General features: G+C 44.8%; 1 protein-coding gene across 9 annotated transcripts in view; it reads left to right on the top strand.

Moving 5' to 3' along the window:
• Nucleotides 1-23,298, top strand: part of phf6 (PHD finger protein 6) — a 139,733-nt gene that overhangs the window by 109,753 nt on the left and 6,682 nt on the right. For 2 of the 9 annotated variants that reach the window (XM_078211980.1, XM_078211981.1), the window contains 3 exons: nucleotides 10,601-10,709; nucleotides 16,022-16,090; nucleotides 16,177-17,262. In XM_078211980.1, the coding sequence (XP_078068106.1) occupies nucleotides 10,601-10,709; nucleotides 16,022-16,039 (127 nt within the window). In that variant the 3' untranslated portion in view covers nucleotides 16,040-16,090; nucleotides 16,177-17,262. Of the gene's footprint in view, nucleotides 1-10,600; nucleotides 10,710-16,021; nucleotides 16,091-16,176; nucleotides 17,263-23,298 lie in introns of those variants that run through there. The other 7 variants (XM_078211987.1, XM_078211988.1, XM_078211982.1 and 4 more) reach the window with 4 other exon arrangements.

Raw genomic sequence — 23,298 nt, 5'->3', positions numbered from 1 at the left:
ATCATTACCTTTTTGGTTCTGCTTTTTAATTTAGCCCCTAGCTGCTCATGTTCCCTCAGCAGAACCTCTGTCCTTCTTGTATCTGTCATTGATACCTATGCGGACCACGACAACTGGATCACTCCTCTCCCAGTCCAAGTTCCTCTGCAACCCAGATGAGATATTCTGAACCCTGGCACCAGGCAGGCAACACAACCCACGGACTTGCGATCTAGACTACGATGGAAAGTTATTTGATTTTGATTTGATTTATTATTGTCACATATGCATATGCAGTGAAAAGTATTGTTTTTTGCGCTCTATATGGACAAAGCATACCATTCATAGAGAAGGAAAGGAGAGAGTGCAGAATGTAGTGTTACAGTCATAGCTAGGGTGTAGAGAAAGATCAACTTAATGTGAGGTAGGTCCGTTCAAAAGTCTGACAGCAGCAGGGAAGAAGCTGTTCTTGAGTTGGTTGGTACGTGATCTCAGACTTTTGTATCTTTTTCCCGACGGAAGAAGATGGAAGAGAGAATGTCCGGGGTGGTGGGGTCTTTGATTATGCTGACTGCTTTTCTGAAGCAGCGGGAAGTGTCGACAGTGTCAATGGATGGGAGGCTGGTTTAAGTAATGGGCTGGGCATCATTCATGACCATTTGTAGTTTCTTGAAAGCTCTTGGGATTGCAGGTAATGTCTTGAGATGGCTAGAAAGCTGGTTCGCAGATAGGAAGCAAAGAGTTGGTAAAATGGATCTTTTTCTGATTGGCAGTCTGTGAATAGTGGGGTTCTGCAGGGATCTGTACTAGGACCCCAACTGTTCACATTATATATTCATGATTTGGAAGAGAGAACTAAATATATTATCTCCAAATTTGCAGATGATACAAAATTGGGTGGGAGGATGAGCTGTGAGGAGTTTGCAGAGATGCTTCAGCATGATTTGGACAGCCTGAATATGTGGGGATAGGCATGGCAGATGCAGTATAATGTGGATAAATGTGAGGTTATGCACTTTGGTAGCAATAATGGGAAGACAGATTATTACTTACAGATTATTACTCTCATAAACTGAGAGAGGTAGATCCTCAGTGAGACCTTGGTGTCCTCGTGTATCAATCGCTGAAAGTAAGCATGCAGGTATAGCAGGCAGTGAAGAAGGCAAATGGTATGTTGGCCCTGATAGCGAGATGATTTGAGTATAGGGATAGGGATGTTTTGTTGCAATTGTACAGGGCATTGGTGAGGCCACACATGGAGCATTGTTTGCAGTTTTGGTGTCCTTAACTGAGGAAGGATGTCCTTGCTATAGAGGGAGTGCAGCAAAGGTTTACCAGGCTGATTCCTCAGATGGCAGGTTTGTCACATGAGAGACTAAGTTGGTTAGGATTAAATTAACTGGCGTTTAGAAGAGTGAGAGGGGATCTCATAGAAACTTATAAAATTCTAACAGGGTTAGACAGGGTAGATTCAGAAAGAATGTTCCTGAAGGGGGGGTATCCAGAACTGGGGGTCATAGTTTGAGGATAAGGGGTAAACCTTTTAGAACTGGGGTGCGGAGAAATTTCTTCACCCAGAGGGTGGTGAATGTGTGGAATTCACTACCACCGAATGTAGTTGAGGCCAAAACATTGTCTGATGTCAAGAGGAAGTTATAGTTCTAGAGGCTAAAGAGATCAAGGGATATGGGAGGGGGGGGCGGGGGGCGGAATCAGGATATTGAATTGGATGATCAGCCATGACCAAAATGAATTACAGAGCAGGCTTGAAGGGCCGAACGGCCTACTCCTGCTTCTAGTTTCTATGAATCTGGTCACAGAGAACAGTGTTTATGCCCCTAACTATACTGTTCCCGATTACAAGAACATTTCTCATCTCTTTCCCCACTTGAATGGCTCCCTGTACCACTGTGCTGTGGTCACCTTTCTCATCCTCCCTACAGTCCCTGCTCTCGTCCACACAGGAAGCAAGAATCTCAAACCTGTTGGAAAAGGACAATGGCTGAGGCTTGTGCAACCTACTTCCTAGATCCCTCTACCTGCCTCACAAGTCATACCGCCCTGTCTCTGGCCATTGGCCAAATTAACGGTCATTAATGTAAAGGGTGTGACTACCTCCTGAAACAGAGACCAGGTATCTTTCCCCCCTCCCTGAAGTGTCACAGTGTTCGAAGCTCAGACTCCAGCTCATCAACTCTGATCCAGAGTTCCTCAAGAAACCAATACTTGCTACAGATGTGTTCACTCGGAACCCACAATGGGGGCCAGCGGTTCCCACGTAATGCAGGAACAGCACACCTTCCCTCCATTCTTATTTTATTTAATTTGTTTTTGTTTAAACTTATAACTGGTTTTTAGCTTCTTGATCTGTAAAATATTTCTCCTTATTACCTTCAATTACTCCATGGAACTATGATGATGTGGCAATTACGGAGATTTGAATGAAAGAAGGGCAGGACTGTCAGCTTAGCATTCCAGGGTTTAGATGTTTCAGGCAAGATAGAAAGGGTGACAAAAGAGGTGGGGTGTTGTTTTACTGACCAGGGAGAATGCCACAGCTATACAGAGGGAGGACACCTTGGTGGGATCATACTGTGAGGCCAAATGGGTAGAACTCAGGAACAGGAGTGATGCAATCACACTGTTGGGGTTGTACTGCAGACCTCCCAACAGCCAGCGTGAAGTGGAGGAACTGATATGTCAGCAGATTCTCGGAGGATGTAAAAACAACAGGGTTGTTATGATGGGTGATTTTAACTTCCCCAATATAGACTGATCCCACCTGCCTAAGAAAGAGGTACATGACATGCATAGGCAGCTGGGATCAAGTGAATCCCTTGAATAGTATAGAGGGTGTAGGAGTAGAGTTAAGAGAGAAATCAGGAGGGCGAAAAGGGGACACGAGATTGTTTTGGCAGATGAGGCAAAGGATAATCCAAAGAGCTTCTATAAATAGATAAAGAGCAAAAGATTAACAAGGGAGAGCGTAGGATCTCGTAAGGATCAATGAGGTCATCTATGTGCGGATCCACAAGAAATGGTGAGATCCTAAATGACTATTTCTCATCAGTATTTACTGTTGAGAAAAGCATGGATGTTCGGGAACTTGGGGAAATAAATAGTGATGTCTTGAGTGTATATATTACAGAGAAGGAGGTGCTGGAAGTCTTAAAGCGCATCAAGGTAGATAAATCCCCGGGACCTGATGAAGTATATCCCAGGACATTGTGGGAAGGCTAGGGAGGAAATTGCGGGTCCCCTAACAGAAATATTTGAATCATTGATAGTCACAGGTGAGGTGCCTGAAGATTGGAGAGTGGCCTTTGTTTAAAAAGAGCTGTAGGGAACAGCCTGGGAACTACAGGCCAGTGAGCCTCACATCTGTGGTGGATAGGTTGTTGGGAGGTATTTTTAAGAGACAGGATCTACAGGCATTTAGAGATGCAAGGACTGATTAGGGACAGTCAGCATGGCTTTGTGAGTGGAAAATCATGTCTCATAAATTTGATTGAGTTTTTTGAAGGGGTAACCAAAGAACAAAGAATAATACAGCACAGGAAAAGGCCCTTCGGCCCTCCAAGCCCGTGCCGCTCCCTGGTCCAAACTAGACCATTCTTTCGTATCCCTCCATTCCCACTCCGTTCATATGGCTATCTAGATAAGTCTTAAATGTTCCCAGTGTGTCCGCCTCCACCACCTTGCCTGGCAGCGCATTCCAGGTCCCCAACACCCTCTGTGTAAAATATGTCCTTCTGATATCTGTGTTAAACTTCCCCCCCCTTCACCTTGAACCTATGACCCCTCGTGAACGTCACCACCGACCTGGGGAAAAGCTTCCCACCGTTCACCTTATCTATGCCTTTCATAATTTTATACACCTCTATTAAGTCTCCCCTCATCCTCAGTCTTTCCAGGGAGAACAACCCCAGTTTACCCAATCTCTCCTCATAACTAAGCACCTCCATACCAGGCAACATCCTGGTAAACCTCCTCTGTACTCTCTCCAAAGCCTCCACGTCCTTCTGGTAGTATGGCGACCAGAACTGGACGCAGTATTCCATATGCGGCCGAACCAACGTTCTATACATAGAATCATAGAAACCCTACAGTGCAGAAGGAGGCCATTCGGCCCATCGAGTCTACACTGACCACAATCCCACCCAGGCCCTACCCCCACATATTTACCCGCTAATCCCTCTAACCTACGAATCCCAGGACTCTAAGGGGCAATTTTAAACCTGGCCAATCAACCTAACCCGCACATCTTTGGACATCTGCAACATCAGACCCCAACTTTTATACTCTATGCCCCGTCCTATAAAGGCAAGCATGCCATATGCCTTCTTCACCACCTTCTCCACCTGTGACGTCACCTTCAAGGATCTGTGGACTTGCACACCCAGGTCCCTCTGCGTATCTACACCCTTTATGGTTCTGCCATTTATCGTATAGCTCCTCCCTACATTAGTTCTACCAAAATGCATCACTTCGCATTTATCAGGATTGAACTCCATCTGCCATTTCTTTGCCCAAATTTCCAGCCTATCTATATCCTTCTGTAGATTCTGGCAATGCTCCTCACTATCTGCAAGTCCTGCCAATTTTGTGTCGTCCGCAAACTTACTGATCACCCCAGTTACACCTTCTTCCAGATCGTTTATATAAATCACAAACAGCAGAGGTCCCAATACAGAGCCCTGTGGAACACCACTAGTCACAGGCCTCCAGCCGGAAAAAGACCCTTCCACTACCACCCTCTGTCTTCTGTGACCAAGCCAGTTCTCCACCCATCTAGCCACCTCCCCCTTTATCCCATGAGATCCACCTTTTTCACCAGCCTACCATGAGGGACTTTGTCAAACGCTTTACTAAAGTCCATATAGACGACATCCACGGCCCTTCCCTCATCAACCATTCTGGTCACTTCTTCAAAAAACTCCTCCAGGTTAGTGAGGCATGACCTCCCTCTCACAAAACCATGCTGACTATCGTTAATGAGTTTATTCCTTTCTAAATGCGCATACATCCTATCTCTGAGAATCTTCTCCAACAGCTTCCCCACCACAGACATCAAGCTCACCGGCCTATAATTACCCGGGTTATCCTTCCTACCCTTCTTAAATAATGGGACCACATTAGCTATCCTCCAATCCTCTGGGACCTCACCTGTGTCCAGTGACGAGACAAAGATTTGCGTCAGAGGCCCAGCGATTTCATCTCTCGTCTCCCTGAGCAGCCTTGGATAGATTCCATCAGGCCCTGGGGATTTGTCTGTCTTTATATTCTCTAACAAACCTAACACTTCCTCCCTTGTAATGGAGATTTTCTCCAACGGTTCAAAACTCCCCTCCGAGACACTCCCAGTCAACTCATCCCTCTCCTTTGTGAATATCGACGCAAAGTATTCATTTAGGATCTCCCCTAATTCTTTGGGCTCCAAGCATAATTCCCCACTTTTGTCCCTGAGAGGTCCGATTTTTTCCCTGACAACCCTTTTGTTCCTAACGTATGAATAAAATGCCTTGGGATTCTCCTTAATCCTGTCTGCCAGGGACATTTCGTGACCCCTTTGTGCCCTTCTAATTCCCCGTTTGAGTTATTTCCTACTTTCTTTGTATTCCTCCAGAGCTCCCTCCGTTTTTAGCTGCCTGGACCTAACGTACGCCTCGCTTTTCTTTTTGACCAGTCCCTCAATTTCCCTGGTTATCCACGGTTCTCGAATCCTACTCTTCCTATCCTTTTTTACAGGCACATACCTGTCCTGTAGCCCTAACAACTGTTCCTTAAAAGACTCCCACATGCCAGATGTGGATTTACCCTCAAACTGGTAAATCCACATCCACCAGGAAGGTAAATGAGGGCAGTGCCGTTGATGTTGTCTACATGGACTTTAACAAGGCCTTTGACAAGGTACCACATGGTAGGTTGTTGCATAAGGTTAAATCTCACGGGATCCAGGGTGAGGTATCTAAATGGATACAAAATTGGCTTCTTGACAGAAGCCAGAGAGTGGTTTGTAGAGGGTTGTTTTTCAAACTGGAGGCCTGTAACCAGTGGTGTGCCTCAGGGATCAGTGCTGGGTCCACTGTTATTTGTCATTTATATTAATGATTTGGATGAGAATATAGGCATGGTCAGTAAGTTTGCAGATGATGCCAAGATTGGTGGCATAGTGGACAGTGAAGGTTATCTCCGATTGCAACGGGATCTTGATCAATTGGGCCAGTGGGCTGACGAATGGCAGATGGAGTTTAATTTCGACAAATGCGAGGTGATGCATTTTGGTAGATTGAACCAGGGCAGGACTTAGTCAGTTAATGGTTGGGCATTGGGGAGAGTTACAGAACAAAGAGATCTAGGGGTACATGTTCATAGCTCCTTGAAAGTGGAGTCACAGGTGGACAGAATGCTGAAGATGGCATTGGGCATGCTTGGTTTCATCGGTCAGAACATTGAATACAGGAGTTGGGACATCTTGTTGAAGTTGTACAAGACATTGGTACAGCCACACTTGGAACACTGTGTACAGTTCTGGTCACCCTATTATAGAAAGGATATTATTAAACTAGAAAGAGTGCAGAAAAGATTTACTAGGATGCTACTGGGACTAGATGGATTGAGTTATAAGGAGAGGCTGAATAGACTGGGACATTTTTCTCTGGAGCGTAGAAGGCTGAGGGGTGATCTTATAGAGGTCTATAAAATAATGAGGGGCACAGGTCAGCTAGATAGTCACCTGGATAGATACATGAATAGGCAGGGAATAGAGGGATATGGACCACATAGGGGCAAGAAAATATTAGATTAGAGAGGCATCTATGTCGCTACCGGGCTCAAGGTGAGAGGGGCGAGGTATAACTCAGATATCAGAGGGACGTATTTTACACAGTGGTGGGGGCCTGGAATGCGCTGCCAAGTAGGGTGGTGGAGGCAGACACGCTGGCATCGTTTAAGACTTACCTGGATAGTCACATGCGCAGTCTGGATCCTGCGAGGGATACAAACGAATGGTCTAGTTGGACCAATGAGCGGCACAGGCTTGGAGGGCTGAAGGGCCTGTTTCCTGTGTTGTACTGTTCTTTGTTCTTTGACTTGGTGGGCCAAAGGAACAGTTCACGTGCTGTGCACTTTTGTTCTTAATCTGAAAGCAACTTAGACTAGGTAATTCAAATTAGTAGTTACTTACCAACCAATGAAATTACCGTTTTCCTGTCAAGCCATTCCTGATTGCTTTTCAAAGTCAGCCCACTGCCCCAGTAGCTATATTCCTCACAGGTCTGGCTGTCTCCGCTCCCGCAAGGTGAATGAAGGCCCCGAGCCTCATGCTGTATTTATGCATTGCCCCAGTCAGTGTCTCTCGCAGGTCCGGCTGTCTTTGCTCCTGGAGGACATCCAGAGTGGCTCTCGATGTGGCAAACTCCGCACAGACAGTGACCCAAGCCAGGAATCGAACCCGGGCCCCTGGCTCTGTGAGGCAGCAGTACTAACCACCATGCTGCCCCTGAGTTTGCCTCGTAGTTTACTTTCTATCTTTTTAGCCTCCTTTGCAGGATTCTGAATTTACCCCAGTCTTCAGTGCTATCACTGACTTTTGGCTCCTTGGATGCTTTTTCTTAATACTCTCCTTCCTTGGTTAGCCATGGTTTGTTTATCCCTCTCTTAGAGTCATTCCTCCTTACTGGGATATATTTTTGCTGATTCGCAAATTACCTCTTTAAATGCCTGCCAATGCCTGCTTACTGTCTTTGCAGCTAATCTATCCACCCAGTCCATTTTAACTAATGCTATCCTCATTTCATTATAATTCAATTTATTTAAGTTAAACACAGTTGTTTCAGACACAAGTTTTTTACTCTCAAACTGTTTATTAAATTTTATCAAGTTGTGATAACTCCTGTGGATACTGAGAGGTGTAAAGGAAGTGAGGGACCTCCACAGATCCGTGAAGGTTGCAAGACAGATTGATAATGTGCTTAACAAGGAATATGAAAATGTTCCTTTATTAGCCAAGGCATAGAATATAAGTTAATTAGTCTCAAGTAGGCTCACATTAACATTGCAATGAAGTTACTATGAAAATCCCTTGGTTACCACACTCCGGTGCCTGTTCGGGTACACTGAGGGAGAATTTAGCATGGCCAATGCACCTAACCTCACTTCCTTCCGACTGTGGGAGGAAACAAGAGCATCTGGAGGAAACACACACAGACACGGGGAGAATGTGCACGCTCTACAGAGACGGTGTCCCGAGCCGGGAATCAAACCCAGGTCCCTGGCACTGTGAGGCAACAGTGCTAACCACTGTGCCACAAATTGAATACTCTGTCCAGTCTGCTCACCTGATTACAGGAGGGATGTAATTGCACCAGAGAAAGTCCAGAGCAGAGTTATAAGGGTGTTGCCCTCATAATGAGATGAGGAAAACATTTTTCACCCAGAAGGCTACAGAGCTCCCTGCCTGAAAGGATGGTAGAGGTAGAAATCCTCAACTCATTTAAAAGCTGTCTGGATATGGGTGCCGTAGCCTGCAAATCTACAGATTAAGCCCTCTTGATTAGGCTGGGGTGGCTTATTTTTTGGCCGGTGTAGGCATGAGGGCAACAGTGGCATTCTTTTGTGCTGTACATTTTTCGTCATTTTCTGAATATAAGAGGGATGTGGACGGGAGTGGCAGTATGTGCACTGCTCCTTAGAGAGCCAGCATGGACACAGTGCGCCTTTTATGCTGTAACAATTTTATAATTCCAGAAGTACAAGGGCAGCAGACACATGGGAACACTATCAGTTGCAAGTTCCCTTCCAAGCCACACACACCATACTGACTTGGAAATATATCACCATTCCTTCACTGTCACTGGGTCAAAATCCCGAAACTCTCTTCCTAACAGTACCGTGGGTGCACCTACATCACATGGACTTCAGCAGTTTAAGAAAGCAGCTCACCACCACCTTCTGAAGGACAACGAAGGGTGGGCAGCAAATTCTGGCCTAGCCAGTGACGTTCATATCCCATAAAAGAATTTTTATGAAAAGTTGGGTGCACATTTCCAAGGAACACAAAGTTAGCGTGCAGGTACAGCAAGCAATTAGGCAAATGTTAGCCTTTATTACAGGGGTTTAGAGTACAACAATAAATAAGTTTTGCTGCAATTGTACAGGGCTTTGGTGCGACCAGACCTGGAATCTGTTGGAGGAGTAGGGGGTTGTCCTATAGTGAGAGGCTGAGTAAATTGAGCTTGTTCTCCAAAAGACATCACCTTTGACAGTGCAACAGTCTCTGAGTACTGCATCAGAGTGCATGCCATCCTGGATTTTTGTGTTCAAGCTCTAAATGAAACTTGAATCGGGAACTTTGTTTAGCAGTTGAAAGTGCTATCGACTGAGCCACAGCTGGAAATATTTTATACTCAGCAACAGTTTGACCCTGTTACAGCCTTGATCCAAACATGGATAAAAGAGCTAAATTCCGGAGGTCAGTACGTCTTTCCTTGCACTTCTCATTGACCAGAGACTTAACTGGGCCAGCTATCTAAATACTGTGGCTACAAGAGCACGTCAGAGGTTGAGAATTCCAAAGAGGGTAACTCGCCGTCTGACTCTCTAAAGCCTGTCCACCATCTGCAAGGCACAAGTTAGATGTGTGATGGAATATATTTATCAGGATAAGTGCAGTCCCAACAACACTTAAGCTTGACACCTCCAGGATGAAGCAGCCCGCTTGATCAGTACCCATCGACTACCTTAAACATTCACTCCCTCCACCAGCGGTAGCTCTGTATCATGTACAAGATGCACTGTGTTAACTCATCAAGCCTCTTTCAACACCACATGGGCTGCAGTGATTCAAGAATGCAGCTCACCACCACCACCTGCTCAATTAGGGGAGGGGGTGGTGGTATGTATGTCTCCATTGGTTGATGCTATATGTCACTGTATTCCTATTGGTCACTGCATTCCTATTGGTCACTGTCTTATCATGTGATAAACAGTGAGTTTTAACAACACCAGGTTAAAGTCCAACAGGTTTATTTGGTAACAAATGCCATTAGCTTTTATGCCATTATCATGTGATGGCATAACTTGTACGAAATGGATGTCCATTGATTGGATTCCACCAGTTTATGTGAAAGGAGGAATAGGCTTGAAGGGCTGAATAGCCTATTGCTGTACCTATTTTCTGTCACATTGGCAGCCTGCTTTGCAGTCTTCTTCAGCAGCAGACTTCTCTATCAAGCTCCCCAAAGAGTAACTTAGGTTTCTGAACTGTGAAAAACTGCTATAGATCAGGAAGGAAAAGATTTTAAAATGAGTGAAGGACAAAGTGAATTTCAGAGGGGGAAAAAGGCAGTAAGAGGACAGAAAGAAAAGAGGATAAAGGAAGGTGCAGGAAATGATGTTGCTTTGGCAGACTGTTTAGCATGCTCAGGAAAGCAGTAATTTTATATTGTGTCATTTTCATTTGTTGGAATGGGAGTGATTACACGCTTTTCTCAAAAAAAATTGAGAATCCCTGGCTGAGATTTTATTTTATATTTAGTGCTATTTTTTAAAACAACTTGCATTTAGAAAATTGAAATCCAAGTTTGAGATTTTTGAATGTTAAAATAGGTTTGTTTGACAGGCTTTACTGTAAAAACCACAGTGGAAATGATGACCGAGATGAGGAGGATGAAGAAAGAGAAAGTGTCTCGCGCTGCGGCAGAGAGCAAGAAGCTGAGCGTGACCGAGAGGTACATGAGGATCGTTGTGGCAGTGGTGGTGGAGGGAGGTGCCATTGTATTTGACAAATACTAAAATGCTGGTACTTGGGAAAATCATCTCAATTTTTCTCCAGATGGAAGCATCCTGTCTACATAGCAAAACAAGCTATTGTTTGTTGGTTTATTGATGGAGGATTGTATTCCTCACCTTGTGATCCCATTGTTGTTGGTTTTTGCTTCTCATTAATACTTTCACACTTTCTTAGGATTTTTGTACAGACTCAGTATTGTTGGCATTACTTAGTCTTGATTGAATTTTATCCTTGATCTAATAGTGGGGGAAGAACTAAATGGCAAAGTTTGGAATTAAGTTTGCCACCACCTTCATAGACAGAGTTTCAGGTTATTGCCATTCACTGAGTTAAAGCTCTTCCCTGTAACACTCTGCTTCCTAGTCCTTGAACCGTCAACTAATAAAAAAGAGCAATAAAGCACAGGAACGGGCCCTTTGGCCCAGCGGGCCTGCACCGATGCACGGTTTCTATCCCTCTGTTTGCCTCCTGTTCATGTGTCGATCAAGATACACCTTGACAGTTGCTAATGTGCCTGCTTCCTCCACATCCACTGGTGGTGCATTCCAGGCACCTGTTTCTGTGTGGAAAAACTTTCCCCGCACATCTCCCCTAAACTTGCCACCTTTCACCTTAAACCTGTGCCCTCTTATAGTAACATAGAAAAACTACAGCACAAACAGGCCCTTCGGCCCACAAGTGCGCCGGTCATGTCCCTACCTACCTAGGCTTATATATAGGCTTACCTATAACCCTCGATCCTATTAAGTCCCATGTACTCATCCAGAAGTCTCTTAAAAGACCCTATCGAGTTTGCCTCCACCACCACTGATGGCAGCCGATGCCACTCACCCACCACCCTCTGAGTGAAAAACTTACCCCTGACATCTCCTCTGTACCTACTCCCCAGCACCTTAAACCTGTGTCTTCTCGTAGCAGCCATTTCAGCCTTGGGGAAAAAGCCTCCGAGAATCCACCCAATCTATACCTCTCAACATCTTGTACACCTCTATCAGGTCACCTCTCATCCTTCGTCTCTCCAAGGAGATATGACCAAGCTCCCTCAACCTATCCTCATAAGGCATGCCAACCAATCCAGGCAACATCCTTGTAAATCTTCTCTGCACCCTTTCGATCATTTCCACATCCCTCCTGTAATGAAGCGACCAGAACTGAGCACAGTACTCCAAGTGGGGTCTGACGAGGGTCTTATAAAGCTGCATCGTTATCTCCCAACTCCTGAACTCAATCTCTCGATTGATGAAGGCCAGCACACCATACGCCTTCTTAACCACCTCCTCGACCTGCGAGGCCGATTTAAGAGTCCTATGGACCCGGATCCCAAGGTCCTTCTGATCCTCTACACTGCTAAGAGTCTTACCCTTGGTATTATACTCCTTCATCCCAGTTGACCTGCCAAAATGGACCGCTACACATTTATCCGGGTTGAAGTCCATTTGTCACTTTTCCGCCCAGTCTTGCATCCTATCTATGTCAAGCTGCAGCTTCTGACATCCCTCCAAATTATCCATATCACCACCAACCTTCATGTCGTCGGCAAACTTACCAACCCATCCCTCCACTTCCTCATCCAGGTCATTTATGAAAATGACAAACAGCAAGGGTCCCAGAACAGATCCCTGGGGCACTCCACTGGTGACCGACCTCCATTCAGAAAAAGACCCATCTACAACCACTCTCTGCCTTCTGCAGGCAAGCCAGTTCTGGGTCCACAAGGCAACAGCCCCTTGGATCCCATGCCCTCTCACTTTCTCGAGAAGTCTTGCATGGGGGACCTTATCGAACGCCTTGCCGAAGTCCATGTAAACCACATCCACCACTTTTCCTTCGTCAATGTGTTTAGTCACGTTTTCAAAGAACTCCACCAGGCTCGTAAGGCACGATTTGCCTTTGACAAAGCCGTGCTGACTACTTTTGAGCATACTGAACTTCTCTAAATGTTCATGAATCCTGTCCCTCAGGATCTTCTCCATCAACTTACCAACCACTGAGGTTAGACTCACCGGTCGGTAATTTCCTGGGCTATCCCTATTCCCTTTCTTGAATATAGGAACCACATCCGCAATCCTCCGGAACCTCTCCTGTCTCCATCGACGACGCAAAGATCATCGCCAGAGGCTCTGCAATCTCTTCCCTCGCCTCCCACAGAAACCTGGGGTACATCCCATCCGGTCCCGGCGACTTATCTATCTTGATGCTATTCAAAATTTCCAACACATCCTCTTTCTTAATGTCCACATACTCAATCTTTTCAGTCCACCTCAATCCTGTAGTACAACCACCCAGGTCTTTTTCCACCGTGAATACCGAGGTAAAATATTCATTAAGCACCTCTGCTATTTCTTCCGGTTCTGTACAGACTTTCTCACCTTCACCTTATAGGTCCTATTCCTTCACGTCTCATCCTTTTACTCTTCACATATTTATAGAACGCCTTAGGGTTCTCCTTAATCTTACCTGCCAAGGCCTTCTCGTGACCCCTTCTGGCTCTCCTAATTTCTTTCTTAAGTCCCTTCCTACAAGCCGTATACTCATCTAGATCCCTATCATCGCCTAGCTCTCTGAACCTTTTGTACGCTTTCCTTTCCTTTTTGACTAGGTTCAGCGCAGCTTTCGTGCACCGCGGTTTCCGTAACCTACCAAAACCTCCCTGTCTCATCGGAATGTTGTCATGCGGAACTCCAGACAAACATTCCTTGAAAATCTGCCACCTTCGGTACTTTTCCTCGAGAATGCCTCCTTCCAATTTACGCCTCTAATCTCCTGCCTGATGGCTTCATATTTCCCCTTACTCCAGATAACCACTTTCCTAGCTTGCCTGATCCTATCTCTTTCCAATGCTAGTGTAAAGGAGATAGAGTTATGATCACTATCCCCAAGATGCTCCCCCACAGAGATACGACACCTGTCCAGGCTCATTAGCCAGTACCAGATCGAGTACAGCCTCTCCTCTTGTAGGCTTATCCACATGCTGTGTCAGGAAACCCTCCTGAACACACCTAACAAACTCCTCCCCATCCAAACCCCTTACCCTAGGGATATTCCAATCAATGTTTGGGAAATTAAAGTCTCCCATCACGACAACCCTGTTATTACTACATCTCTCCAGGATCTGTTTCCCGATCTGCTCCTCAACATCCCTGTTGCTATTGGGCGGCCTCCATCCTATTAAGCTCCATGTACTCATCCAGGAGTCTCTTAAAAGACCCTATTGAGTTCGCCTCCACCACCCCTGATGGCAGCCAATTCCACTCGCCCACCACCCTCTATGTGGAAAAACTTACCCCTAACATTTCCCCTGTACCTACCCCCCAGCACCTTAAACCTGTGTCCTCTCGTAGCAGCCATTTCTACCCTGGGAAAAAGACTCTGAGAGTCCACCCGATCTATGCCTCTCAACATCTTATACACCTCTATTAGGTCTTCTCTCATCCTTCGTCTCTCCAAGGAGAAAAGACCGAGCTCCCTCAGCCTATCCTCATAAGGCATGCCACTCAATCCAGGCAACATCCTTGTAAATCTCCTCTGCACCCTTTCAGTCTTTTCCACATCCTTCCTATAGTGAGGCGACCAGAACTGAGCACAGTACTCCAAGTGGGGTCATTATCCCCGGACTCCTAAACTCAATCCCTCGATTAATAAAGGCCAGCACACCATACGCCTTCTTACGACCTCCTCCACCTGCGGGGCCGATTTCAGAGTCCTGTGGACCCAGACCCCAAGGTCCTTCTGATCCTCTACCGTACTAAGAGTCTTTCCCTTTGGTGGTAATGGCCACCACATCACACTTCCAAGCATCGATCCACACTCTAAGCTCATCCACTTTATTCGCTACACTCCTGGCGTTAAACTAGACACATCTCAAACCTTTGGTCTGAGCTCTCTCCTTCTCCATCACCCGTCTATTCTCCCTCTTACACTGTCTACAATCCTTCTCTATTTGTAGGCTAACCTCCTCGCTCTCAGTCACCTCATCATGATTCCCTCCCCCCAACCTTTCTAGTTTAAAGTCTCCCCAGTAGCCTTAGCCAACCTTCCTGCCAGGATATTGGTCCCCCTGGGATTCAAGTGCCACCCGTCTTTTTTGTACAGGTCACACATGCCCCTAAAGAGGTCCCAATGATCCAGGAACCTGAATCCCTGCCCCCTGCTCCAGTCCCTCAGCCACGCATTCATCCTCCACCTCACTCCATTCCTGCTCTCACTTTCCCGTGGCACAGGCAGCAATCCTGAGATTACTACCTTTGCGTTCCTCCTTCCCAACTGTCTACCTAACTCCCTATATTCTCTTTTCATGACCCCTTCCTTCTTCCTACCTATGTTAGCGGTACCAATATGTACCACGACCTCTGGCTCCTCTCCCTCCCACCTCAGGATATCAGGGACGCGATCAGAGACATTCCGGATCCCGGCACCAGGGAGGCAGACCACCATCCGAGACTCCCGTCTGCCTCCGCAAAAATGCCTGTCTGACCCCCTTACTGTTGAGTCCCCAATTAATACTGCCTTCCTCCTCCTTTCCTCAGCCCTTTGAGTTACAGGGCCGGACTCTGCCCCAGAGACACAGCCACTGCTGCTTCCCCGAGGTGGGCTGTCCCCCCCAGCAGTACTCAAGCAGGAGTACTTATTGTGAAGGGGCACATCCACCGAGGTGCTCTCTATCACCCGAGCTTTCCCCTTCCTGGACGTTACCCACTTGTCTGCCTCCCATGGCCCTGGTGTGACCAAAACGGCTTTTCTTTGTCTATCTTATCTGAACCTGTCATTATAATGTAAACCTCTATCAAATGAAATGTAGTTTAGAACATGCCTGTCCAGGCTGTTTCCGGAGGCCGACATGACAGTAAACCACACAAAGCTTTAACTATTTACCACTTCATGTGCTGGAGTTTACCTCTAATCTTTGGACCAGGGAATGTTAATTCCTGTAAAAAAAATCATATTTGTTTCTGATTACTATTCACTGGCCCATGCTAGAAATGTAGGATTGATGAGTGCAGAGGGTGGGCTGTCACGGCGAGAGAAAAGAAGGTGGTGTTTGAATACCTCTTGTTGCTCATGTCTGTATTAACAAGGAGACTGGGGGTTTGGGTGACATACTGGAGCAGAAGATCCTGTTGGCACTTAATGGAGGTGTACATTAACAAGAGAGGAACAAAGACACAGGCATTCATATTTATTAGTGCTGAAAGCAGGTTAGCCAAGTTTAAAATCATAAAAAGTAATAGTCATTTTTTGTTTGTTCATTAGGTCTTAGAAGAGGTATAGAAAAATGCATTCAAATTCCTTCTGATTTAATGGATGCCTGAATCTCTAGAGGTAATATTGCATGTTGTATGGGTTGTCAGACAGATTGCAATGCAAATAACTTTGGCCAACTGTTTTTTTCCCTTTATGTTGAACAGAGAAACTAACGGAGCCTTGGATACAGGAAAGTGCCAAGAAAATGCCTGTGGACTGAGTGGATGAGGCTGGTATATTGTGCTCAAAACGCTAATGGGCTCGTGAGAAGCATAGAAATATCCAAAGATCTTTCAAGAAATCTTTTTGTTCTGTCAATATTCCTCCTCAGGAAGGGAGACAATGTAGTGAACTAGCACGGCTAATGTACCTGCTTTTTCTGATCAAGAGATTCCATGAAATGGATTATTTAGAATATCTTTTATTCCAGCCGTTTGAATTGAAATAATTTGATTTGCTGAATCATGATTAGATAGTGCGAGCTGATCTGCTGATACTCCTTTGCATAATGAGGGCCATGAGAGGGAACAACACAAGGGTGTGCACTTTTGGGTGCACCTGGAGCTCAACATCAAACAAGAGGAGTTTGAAAATAAAAGCTCAAATTTAAATCTCCAATCCAATGACTAGAATAAGGTATTTTCACCACAAAGATCTTGATTAGCGGGCAGTCCTAAGCAAAAATGCATTTACAGTTCCAACCTAGTTCACGATGGATGAGTCCACGTAATGGGATGATCCAGATCTCCATACTGAAGGGTGATGATGCTCCGTAAAGCCAGGCACCGAGCTGGGCACGGATATGTCTCCCAGTTCCACAATTCCACTGCACCCCATCTGGGAACAACTGATGAAAATCTAGGATGCAGAGAGATGAGATGAGTCAGTTCCCAGGTGGTGGTGACCCTTCTTGAACAGCATGAGACTGACCCATGTTTTTATTTAAGGCGTAATGGAAGTTCTTCAGAAACGTGCGACTGAAACTGCAATCTGTGCAACGGCCAAGGTCTAACTTGGTCAGCTAATCACAGCCTAGTCAAACATACTGGTGCAAATAGCATTGCCAATGAAATCATGGTTTAGTTTAAGTGTTGAAGTCTGTATTAAATGTTTTAATGGAAATGAATGGCTTTGACTATTGCTAGATTTACAACAGTATATAAAGTATATTATTTCCACCTTAATTTCCTTCCTGTGATTGTGGTTTTCTTTGTAAAGGTTAGGCCTTCAGAATAAAAAATATTTTAGAATTAGGTTGTTTCTGATTAATAAATAGTGCTGTTTATAGTCGGGTTCCTTATTCACACCTCACCTATCTAGATGTTAAAAGTAACTGCCAGGACAAAAAATTAAATTTAGGCAAGATGTTAATCTGTCAGCAGTGGATGCACTGTCCTCCAGCCCTTCAATCTTTTTTTGGTTTGAATAGCTAAACAAAGTATTCATTTTATAATTATGTATATTTTCTGTTGTGTTGTTTTGATGCCTAAATGTACCTGGTTATCAAATGCCCTTGTTTTTACATGTGTTCTGAAAGTTGCCCAGCTGAATGTTTTTACATGTTGGTTTTGCCAGCATCAGTATTTTAGACCAAAAATTCTTGGTCTCAATTAATTGTATTTCCTGTAAAATGCTTTAATTTCCCACAGGTTGCTTGTAATAAGATTAGGCAATACTTCACCCATGGTTTATTTTGCCCGGTTCTGTGGTCTTGACTAAAATAGCTCAGAAAACATTGTGTTTTGCTCTTTTTCAAAATAGTTGTATGTTGTTCAAAAATCATGATAATTGCCTTTTCTGGCAAGTGCACTTATTCATGCATGGGATTTGGGCATTGCTGGCTGGGGCAGCATTGATTGCCCATCCCGAACTGCCCTCCATTTCAGAGAATGCCATCCTTACCTGGTCTGGCCTATATGTAACCCCAGATCCACAGCAATGTGGTTGGCTCTCAAATGCCCTCTGAAATGGAGGGCAGTTAGTGATGGGCAGTAAGGGCTGGCCCAGACAGCAATGCCCACATCCCATGAATGAATAAAGAGAAAGAAACTGCAGAAGATATAAACTCAGTGTGTGTAAAATGCGGCAATGGCAAAAATGGCATTAGCACACAGACTGGATGTAGTATATTTTTTAAAAAGCATCTGATTGTAAACATTGTGTTTTAAAAAATAAGTTTCTAAAATGTTCAGAATCTGCTGCTTGTCAGAACAGATGTTGATGTGACAATGGACAAACTGTGGGCTCCAAGTTAAGTGCAAATCTATAGAATAGATCATAATGAAAGGCCTTCAAAACTATTTGTCACTTAACTTTTTTAATTGGTTTTTAGCCATTTCTTTGCTTTCCTTATTTTTGCAGCATACTCAATGGCAATGCAGGTCAGGCTTGTTCACTGGTCCTGTTTGTACCATTAACTCCAGAAATTTTCATGCCCCAGTGAACCTGAGCTTTTTCCTTCTGTACCAGCTGAAAAACAAAACTTTTGTTTTGCAAGCAGCAGTTTATCTCCAATCAATTATTGCCGTATTTTGCTGTCATATCTGTTCATATAACAGCCATTCCTTATAACTTCTTAACACTCTGTCTGCACTCGAGGCACACAGACTCGAGGGGCTGAATGGCTGCCTCCTGTTCCTATATCTAAGAGGTATTTATTATATTGATAAAACATGGAAACCAAATGAAAGTAATGTTGCAATGTTGGAGACAGGAACTGAATTCCTTAACTTTTCTCATTCTCCAAGAACTCCAATTATACCACATTGCTGAGTTAGTTCAAATTTCTAACCCCAGACCTCAGCAGCACTGGAAATCTTCGAAGTCTATATATGCATTGCTTTTTACTCCTATTACACAAATGTGAAAATCAAACTTCTGTTGCAAAGATTGTTTATTTGGATATTTAATGTGTCACTTGCAATGGGTGGTACTGTATGTTAATGAGCATTCTGGTATCAGCCTGTGTTTTTTTTAAAAAGCTAGTGTAGATGCTGGAAGGCTAGTGCGTCCAATAGGTCAGTAAGCTAGATTCTTAATTGACAAGGGAGTCAATGCGTGTAGAAATATAGAAACTAGAAGCAGGAGTAGGCCGTTTGGCCCTTTCAACCTGTTCCGCTATTCATTCCTGGCTGATCATCGAATTCAGTATCCTGATCCCCCCCTTCCTCCCCTATATCCCTTGATCCCTTTAGCCCCAAGAGCTATATCTAATTTCTTTTTGAAATCACGCAACGTTTTGCTTTCAACTACATTCTGTGGCAGTGAATTCCACACATGCACCACCCTGTGAGTGAAGAAATTTCTCCTCACCTCAGTTCTAAAAGGTTTATCCCTTATCCTCAAACTATGACCCCTAGTTCTGGACTCCCTCACCATTGGGAACATTCTTAATCTACCCTGTCTAATCGTGTTTTACAATTTTATAACTTTCTATGAGATCCCCTATCACTCTTCTAAACTCCAGTGAATTTAATCCTAGCCGACTTAGAGTCTCCTCATATGACAGACCTGCCATCCCAGGAATCAGCCTGGTAAACCTTCGCTGTACCCCCTCTATAGCAAAGACATCCTTCCTCAGTTAAGGACACCAAAACTGCACACACTGCTCCAGATGTGGCCTCACCAATGCCATATACAATTGCAGTAAAACATCCCTATCCCTATACTCAAATCCTCTTGCTGTCGAGGACATATCATTTGCTGCCTTTACTGCCTGCTATGCCTGCACGCTTATTTTCAGTGACTGATGCATGAGGACTCCAAGGTTTCGTTGAGTATCCATCTCTCTCAATTTACACCCATTCAAGTAATCATCTGTCTTCCTATTATTGCTACCAAAGTGGATATCCTCACATTTATCCACATTATATTGCATCTGCCAGGCAGATGCTCACACACTCAGCCTGTCCAAATCATGCTGAAGCATCTCTGCATCCTCCTCGCAGCTCATCTTCCCGCCCAATTTTGTATCATCTGCAAATTTGGAGATAATACATTCAGTTCCCTCTTCCAAATCATTAATATATAATGTGAACAGTTGGGGTCCTAGCACAAATCCCTGTGGAACCCCATGAGTCACTGACTGCCAATCAGAGAACAACCCATTTATGCCAACTCTTTGCTTCCTATCTGCTAACCAGCTTTCTACCCATCTCGACATTACCTGCAATTCCATGTGCTTTAACTTTATTTAGTAGTCTGTTATGTGAGACATTGTCGAAAGCTTTCTGAAAGTCTAAATAAACCACATCCACTGGTTCTCCTCAGTCAACTCTACTAGTTACATCCTCAAAGAATTCCAATAGATCCATCAAGCATGATTGCCCTTTTGTAAACCCATGTTGATTTTGTTTGATTATACCACTGCCTTCCATATGCTGAGTTATGAACCCTTGATAATAAACTCTAGAAACTTACCCAGTACTGATGTTGGAGCAGTATCATTGGTCCAGTGGATGCTGGAATCTGAAACAAAAATAGAAAATGCTGGAAAATCTCAGTAGGTCTGACAGCATCTGTGGGGAGAGAATAGAGCCAACGTTTCAAGTCTGGATGAGCCCTTGTCAGAGCCAAGGGTGACTCAACATTGGCTCTATTCTCTCCCCACAGATGTCAGACCTGCTGAGATTTTCCAGCATTTTCTGTTTTTGTGACTGGTCTTCGTCCCCTGTTTTCTCTCTACCTCCCTTTTTGAATAGTGGGCTTACATTAGCTAACCTCCAATCTGTAGGAACCAGTCCAGAGTCCAAAGAATTTTGGAAAATAACCACCAATGGATCTATTATTTCCAGGACCATTTCCTTAAGTACTCTGGGATGAAGATGATCAGGACCTGGAGATTTATCCACCTTCAATCCTATCAATTTCCCTAAAACCATTTCTCTACTAATGCTGATTTCAGCTCCTCACTAAAACTTGTTCCTCTCAGCACTTCTGTACATTATTCATGTCTTCCTTTGTGAAGACTGAAGCAAAGTACAAATTTAATTCCTCAGCTATTTCTTTATTCCCCGTTATGAATTCTCCTGTTTCTGACTGTAAGGGGCCTACATTCGTTTTTGTCAATCTTTTTCTCCACATTACCGGAAGGACGTGGAGGCTTTAGAGAGAGTGCAGAGGAGGTTTACCAGGATGTTGCCTGGTATGGAAGGGCTTAGTTATGAGGAGAGATTGGGTAAACTGGGGTTGTTCTCACTGGAAAGACGGAGGATGAGGGGTGACCTAATAGAGGTGTATAAAATTATGAAAGGCATAGATAGGGTGAACGGTGGGAAGCTTTTTCCCAGGTCGGTGGTGACGTTCACGAGGGGTCATGGGTTCAAGGTGAAGGGGGGGAGGTTTAACACGGATATCAGAAGGACGTATATTACGCAGAGGGTGGTGGGGGCCTGGAATGCGCTGCCGGCCAAGGTGGTGGAGGCGGACACACTGGGAACGTTTAAGACTTATCTAGATAGCCTCATGAACGGAGTGGGAATGGAGGGATACAAAAGAATGGTCTAGTTTGGACCAGGAAGCGGCGCGGGCTTGGAGGGCCGAAGGGCCTGTTCCTGTGCTGTATTGTTCATTGTAAGGTGAACATCTGCTGCTTGTTCACCCTGTCCATATGTCTGATACTCTTGTACACCTTGATCAGGTCGCCCCTCAGTCTTCTCTGCTCCAACAAAAACAACCCAAGCCTAATCAGCTTCTCTTCATAACTTAAATGCTCCATCCAAATGGTATAGTACCAGAAGATTGGAGGTTAGCGAATGTTGTCCCATTGTTTAAGAAGGGGAACAGAGACTTCCCCGGGAATTATAGACCGGTGAGTCTCACTTCTGTTGTCGGCAAGATGTTGGAAAAAATTATAAGGGATAGGATTTATAGTTATTTGGAGAGTAATGAATTGATAGGTGATAGTCAGCATGGTTTTGTGGCAGGTAGGTCGTGCCTTACTAACCTTATTGAGTTTTTTGAGAAAGTGACCAAGGAGGTGGATGGGGGCAAGGCAGTGGACGTGGTATATATGGATTTTAGTAAGGCGTTTGATAAGGTTCACCATGGTAGGCTTCTGCAGAAAATGCAGATGTATGGGATTGGGGGTGATCTAGGAAATTGGATCAGGAATTGGCTAGCGGATAGGAAACAGAGGGTGGTGGTTGATAGTAAATATTCATCATGGAGTGCGGTTACAAGTGGTGTACCTCAGGGATCTGTTTTGGGGCCACTGCTGTTTGTAATATTTATTAATGATCTGGATGAGGGTATAGTTGGGTGGATTAGCAAATTTGCTGATGACACCAAAGTCGGTGGTGTGGTAGACAGTGAGGAAGGGTGTCGTAGTTTGCAGGAAGACTTAGACAGGTTGCAAAGTTGGGCCGAGAGGTGGCGGATGGAGTTTAATGCGGAGAAGTGTGAGGTAATTCACTTTGGTAGGAATAACAGATGTGTTGAGTATAGGGCTAACGGGAGGACTTTGAATAGTGTGGAGGAGCAGAGGGATCTAGGTGTATGTGTGCACAGATCCCTGAAAGTTGGGAATCAAGTAGATAAGGTTGTTAAGAAGGCATATGGTGTCTTGGCGTTTATTGGTAGGGGGATTGAATTTAGGAGTCGTAGCGTTATGTTGCAACTGTACACAACTCTGGTGCGGCCGCACTTGGAGTACTGTGTGCAGTTCTGGTCCCCACATTACAGGAAGGATGTGGAGGCTTTGGAGAGGGTGCAGAGGAGGTTTACCAGGATGTTGCCTGGTATGGAGGGGAGATCCTATGAGGAGAGGCTGAGGGATTTGGGATTGTTTTCGCTGGAAAGGCGGCGGCTAAGAGGGGATCTTATTGAAACATATAAGATGATTAGAGGTTTAGATAGGGTGGATAGTGATAGCCTTTTTCCTCTGATGGAGAAATCCAGCACGAGGGGGCATGGCTTTAAATTGAGGGGGGGTAGTTATAGAACCGATGTCAGGGGTAGGTTCTTTACCCAGAGGGTGGTGAGGGATTGGAATGCCCTGCCAGCATCAGTAGTAAATGCGCCTAGTTTGGGGGCGTTTAAGAGATCCGTAGATAGGTTCATGGACGAAAAGAAATTGGTTTAGGTTGGAGGGTCACAGTTTTTTTTTTTAACTGGTCGGTGCAACATCGTGGGCCGAAGGGCCTGTTCTGCGCTGTAATGTTCTATGTTCTATGTTCTATCCCAGGCAGCATCCTGGTGAATCTCCTCTGCACCCCCTCCAGTGCAATCACATCCTTCCAATAATAGTATACAGAACTGCACACAGTACTCTAGCTGTGGCCTCACCA

The sequence above is a fragment of the Mustelus asterias genome, chromosome 4, assembly GCF_964213995.1.
Source record: "Mustelus asterias chromosome 4, sMusAst1.hap1.1, whole genome shotgun sequence".
NCBI lineage: Eukaryota > Metazoa > Chordata > Chondrichthyes > Carcharhiniformes > Triakidae > Mustelus > Mustelus asterias.
This window is presented reverse-complemented; position numbering and strand designations above follow the sequence as displayed.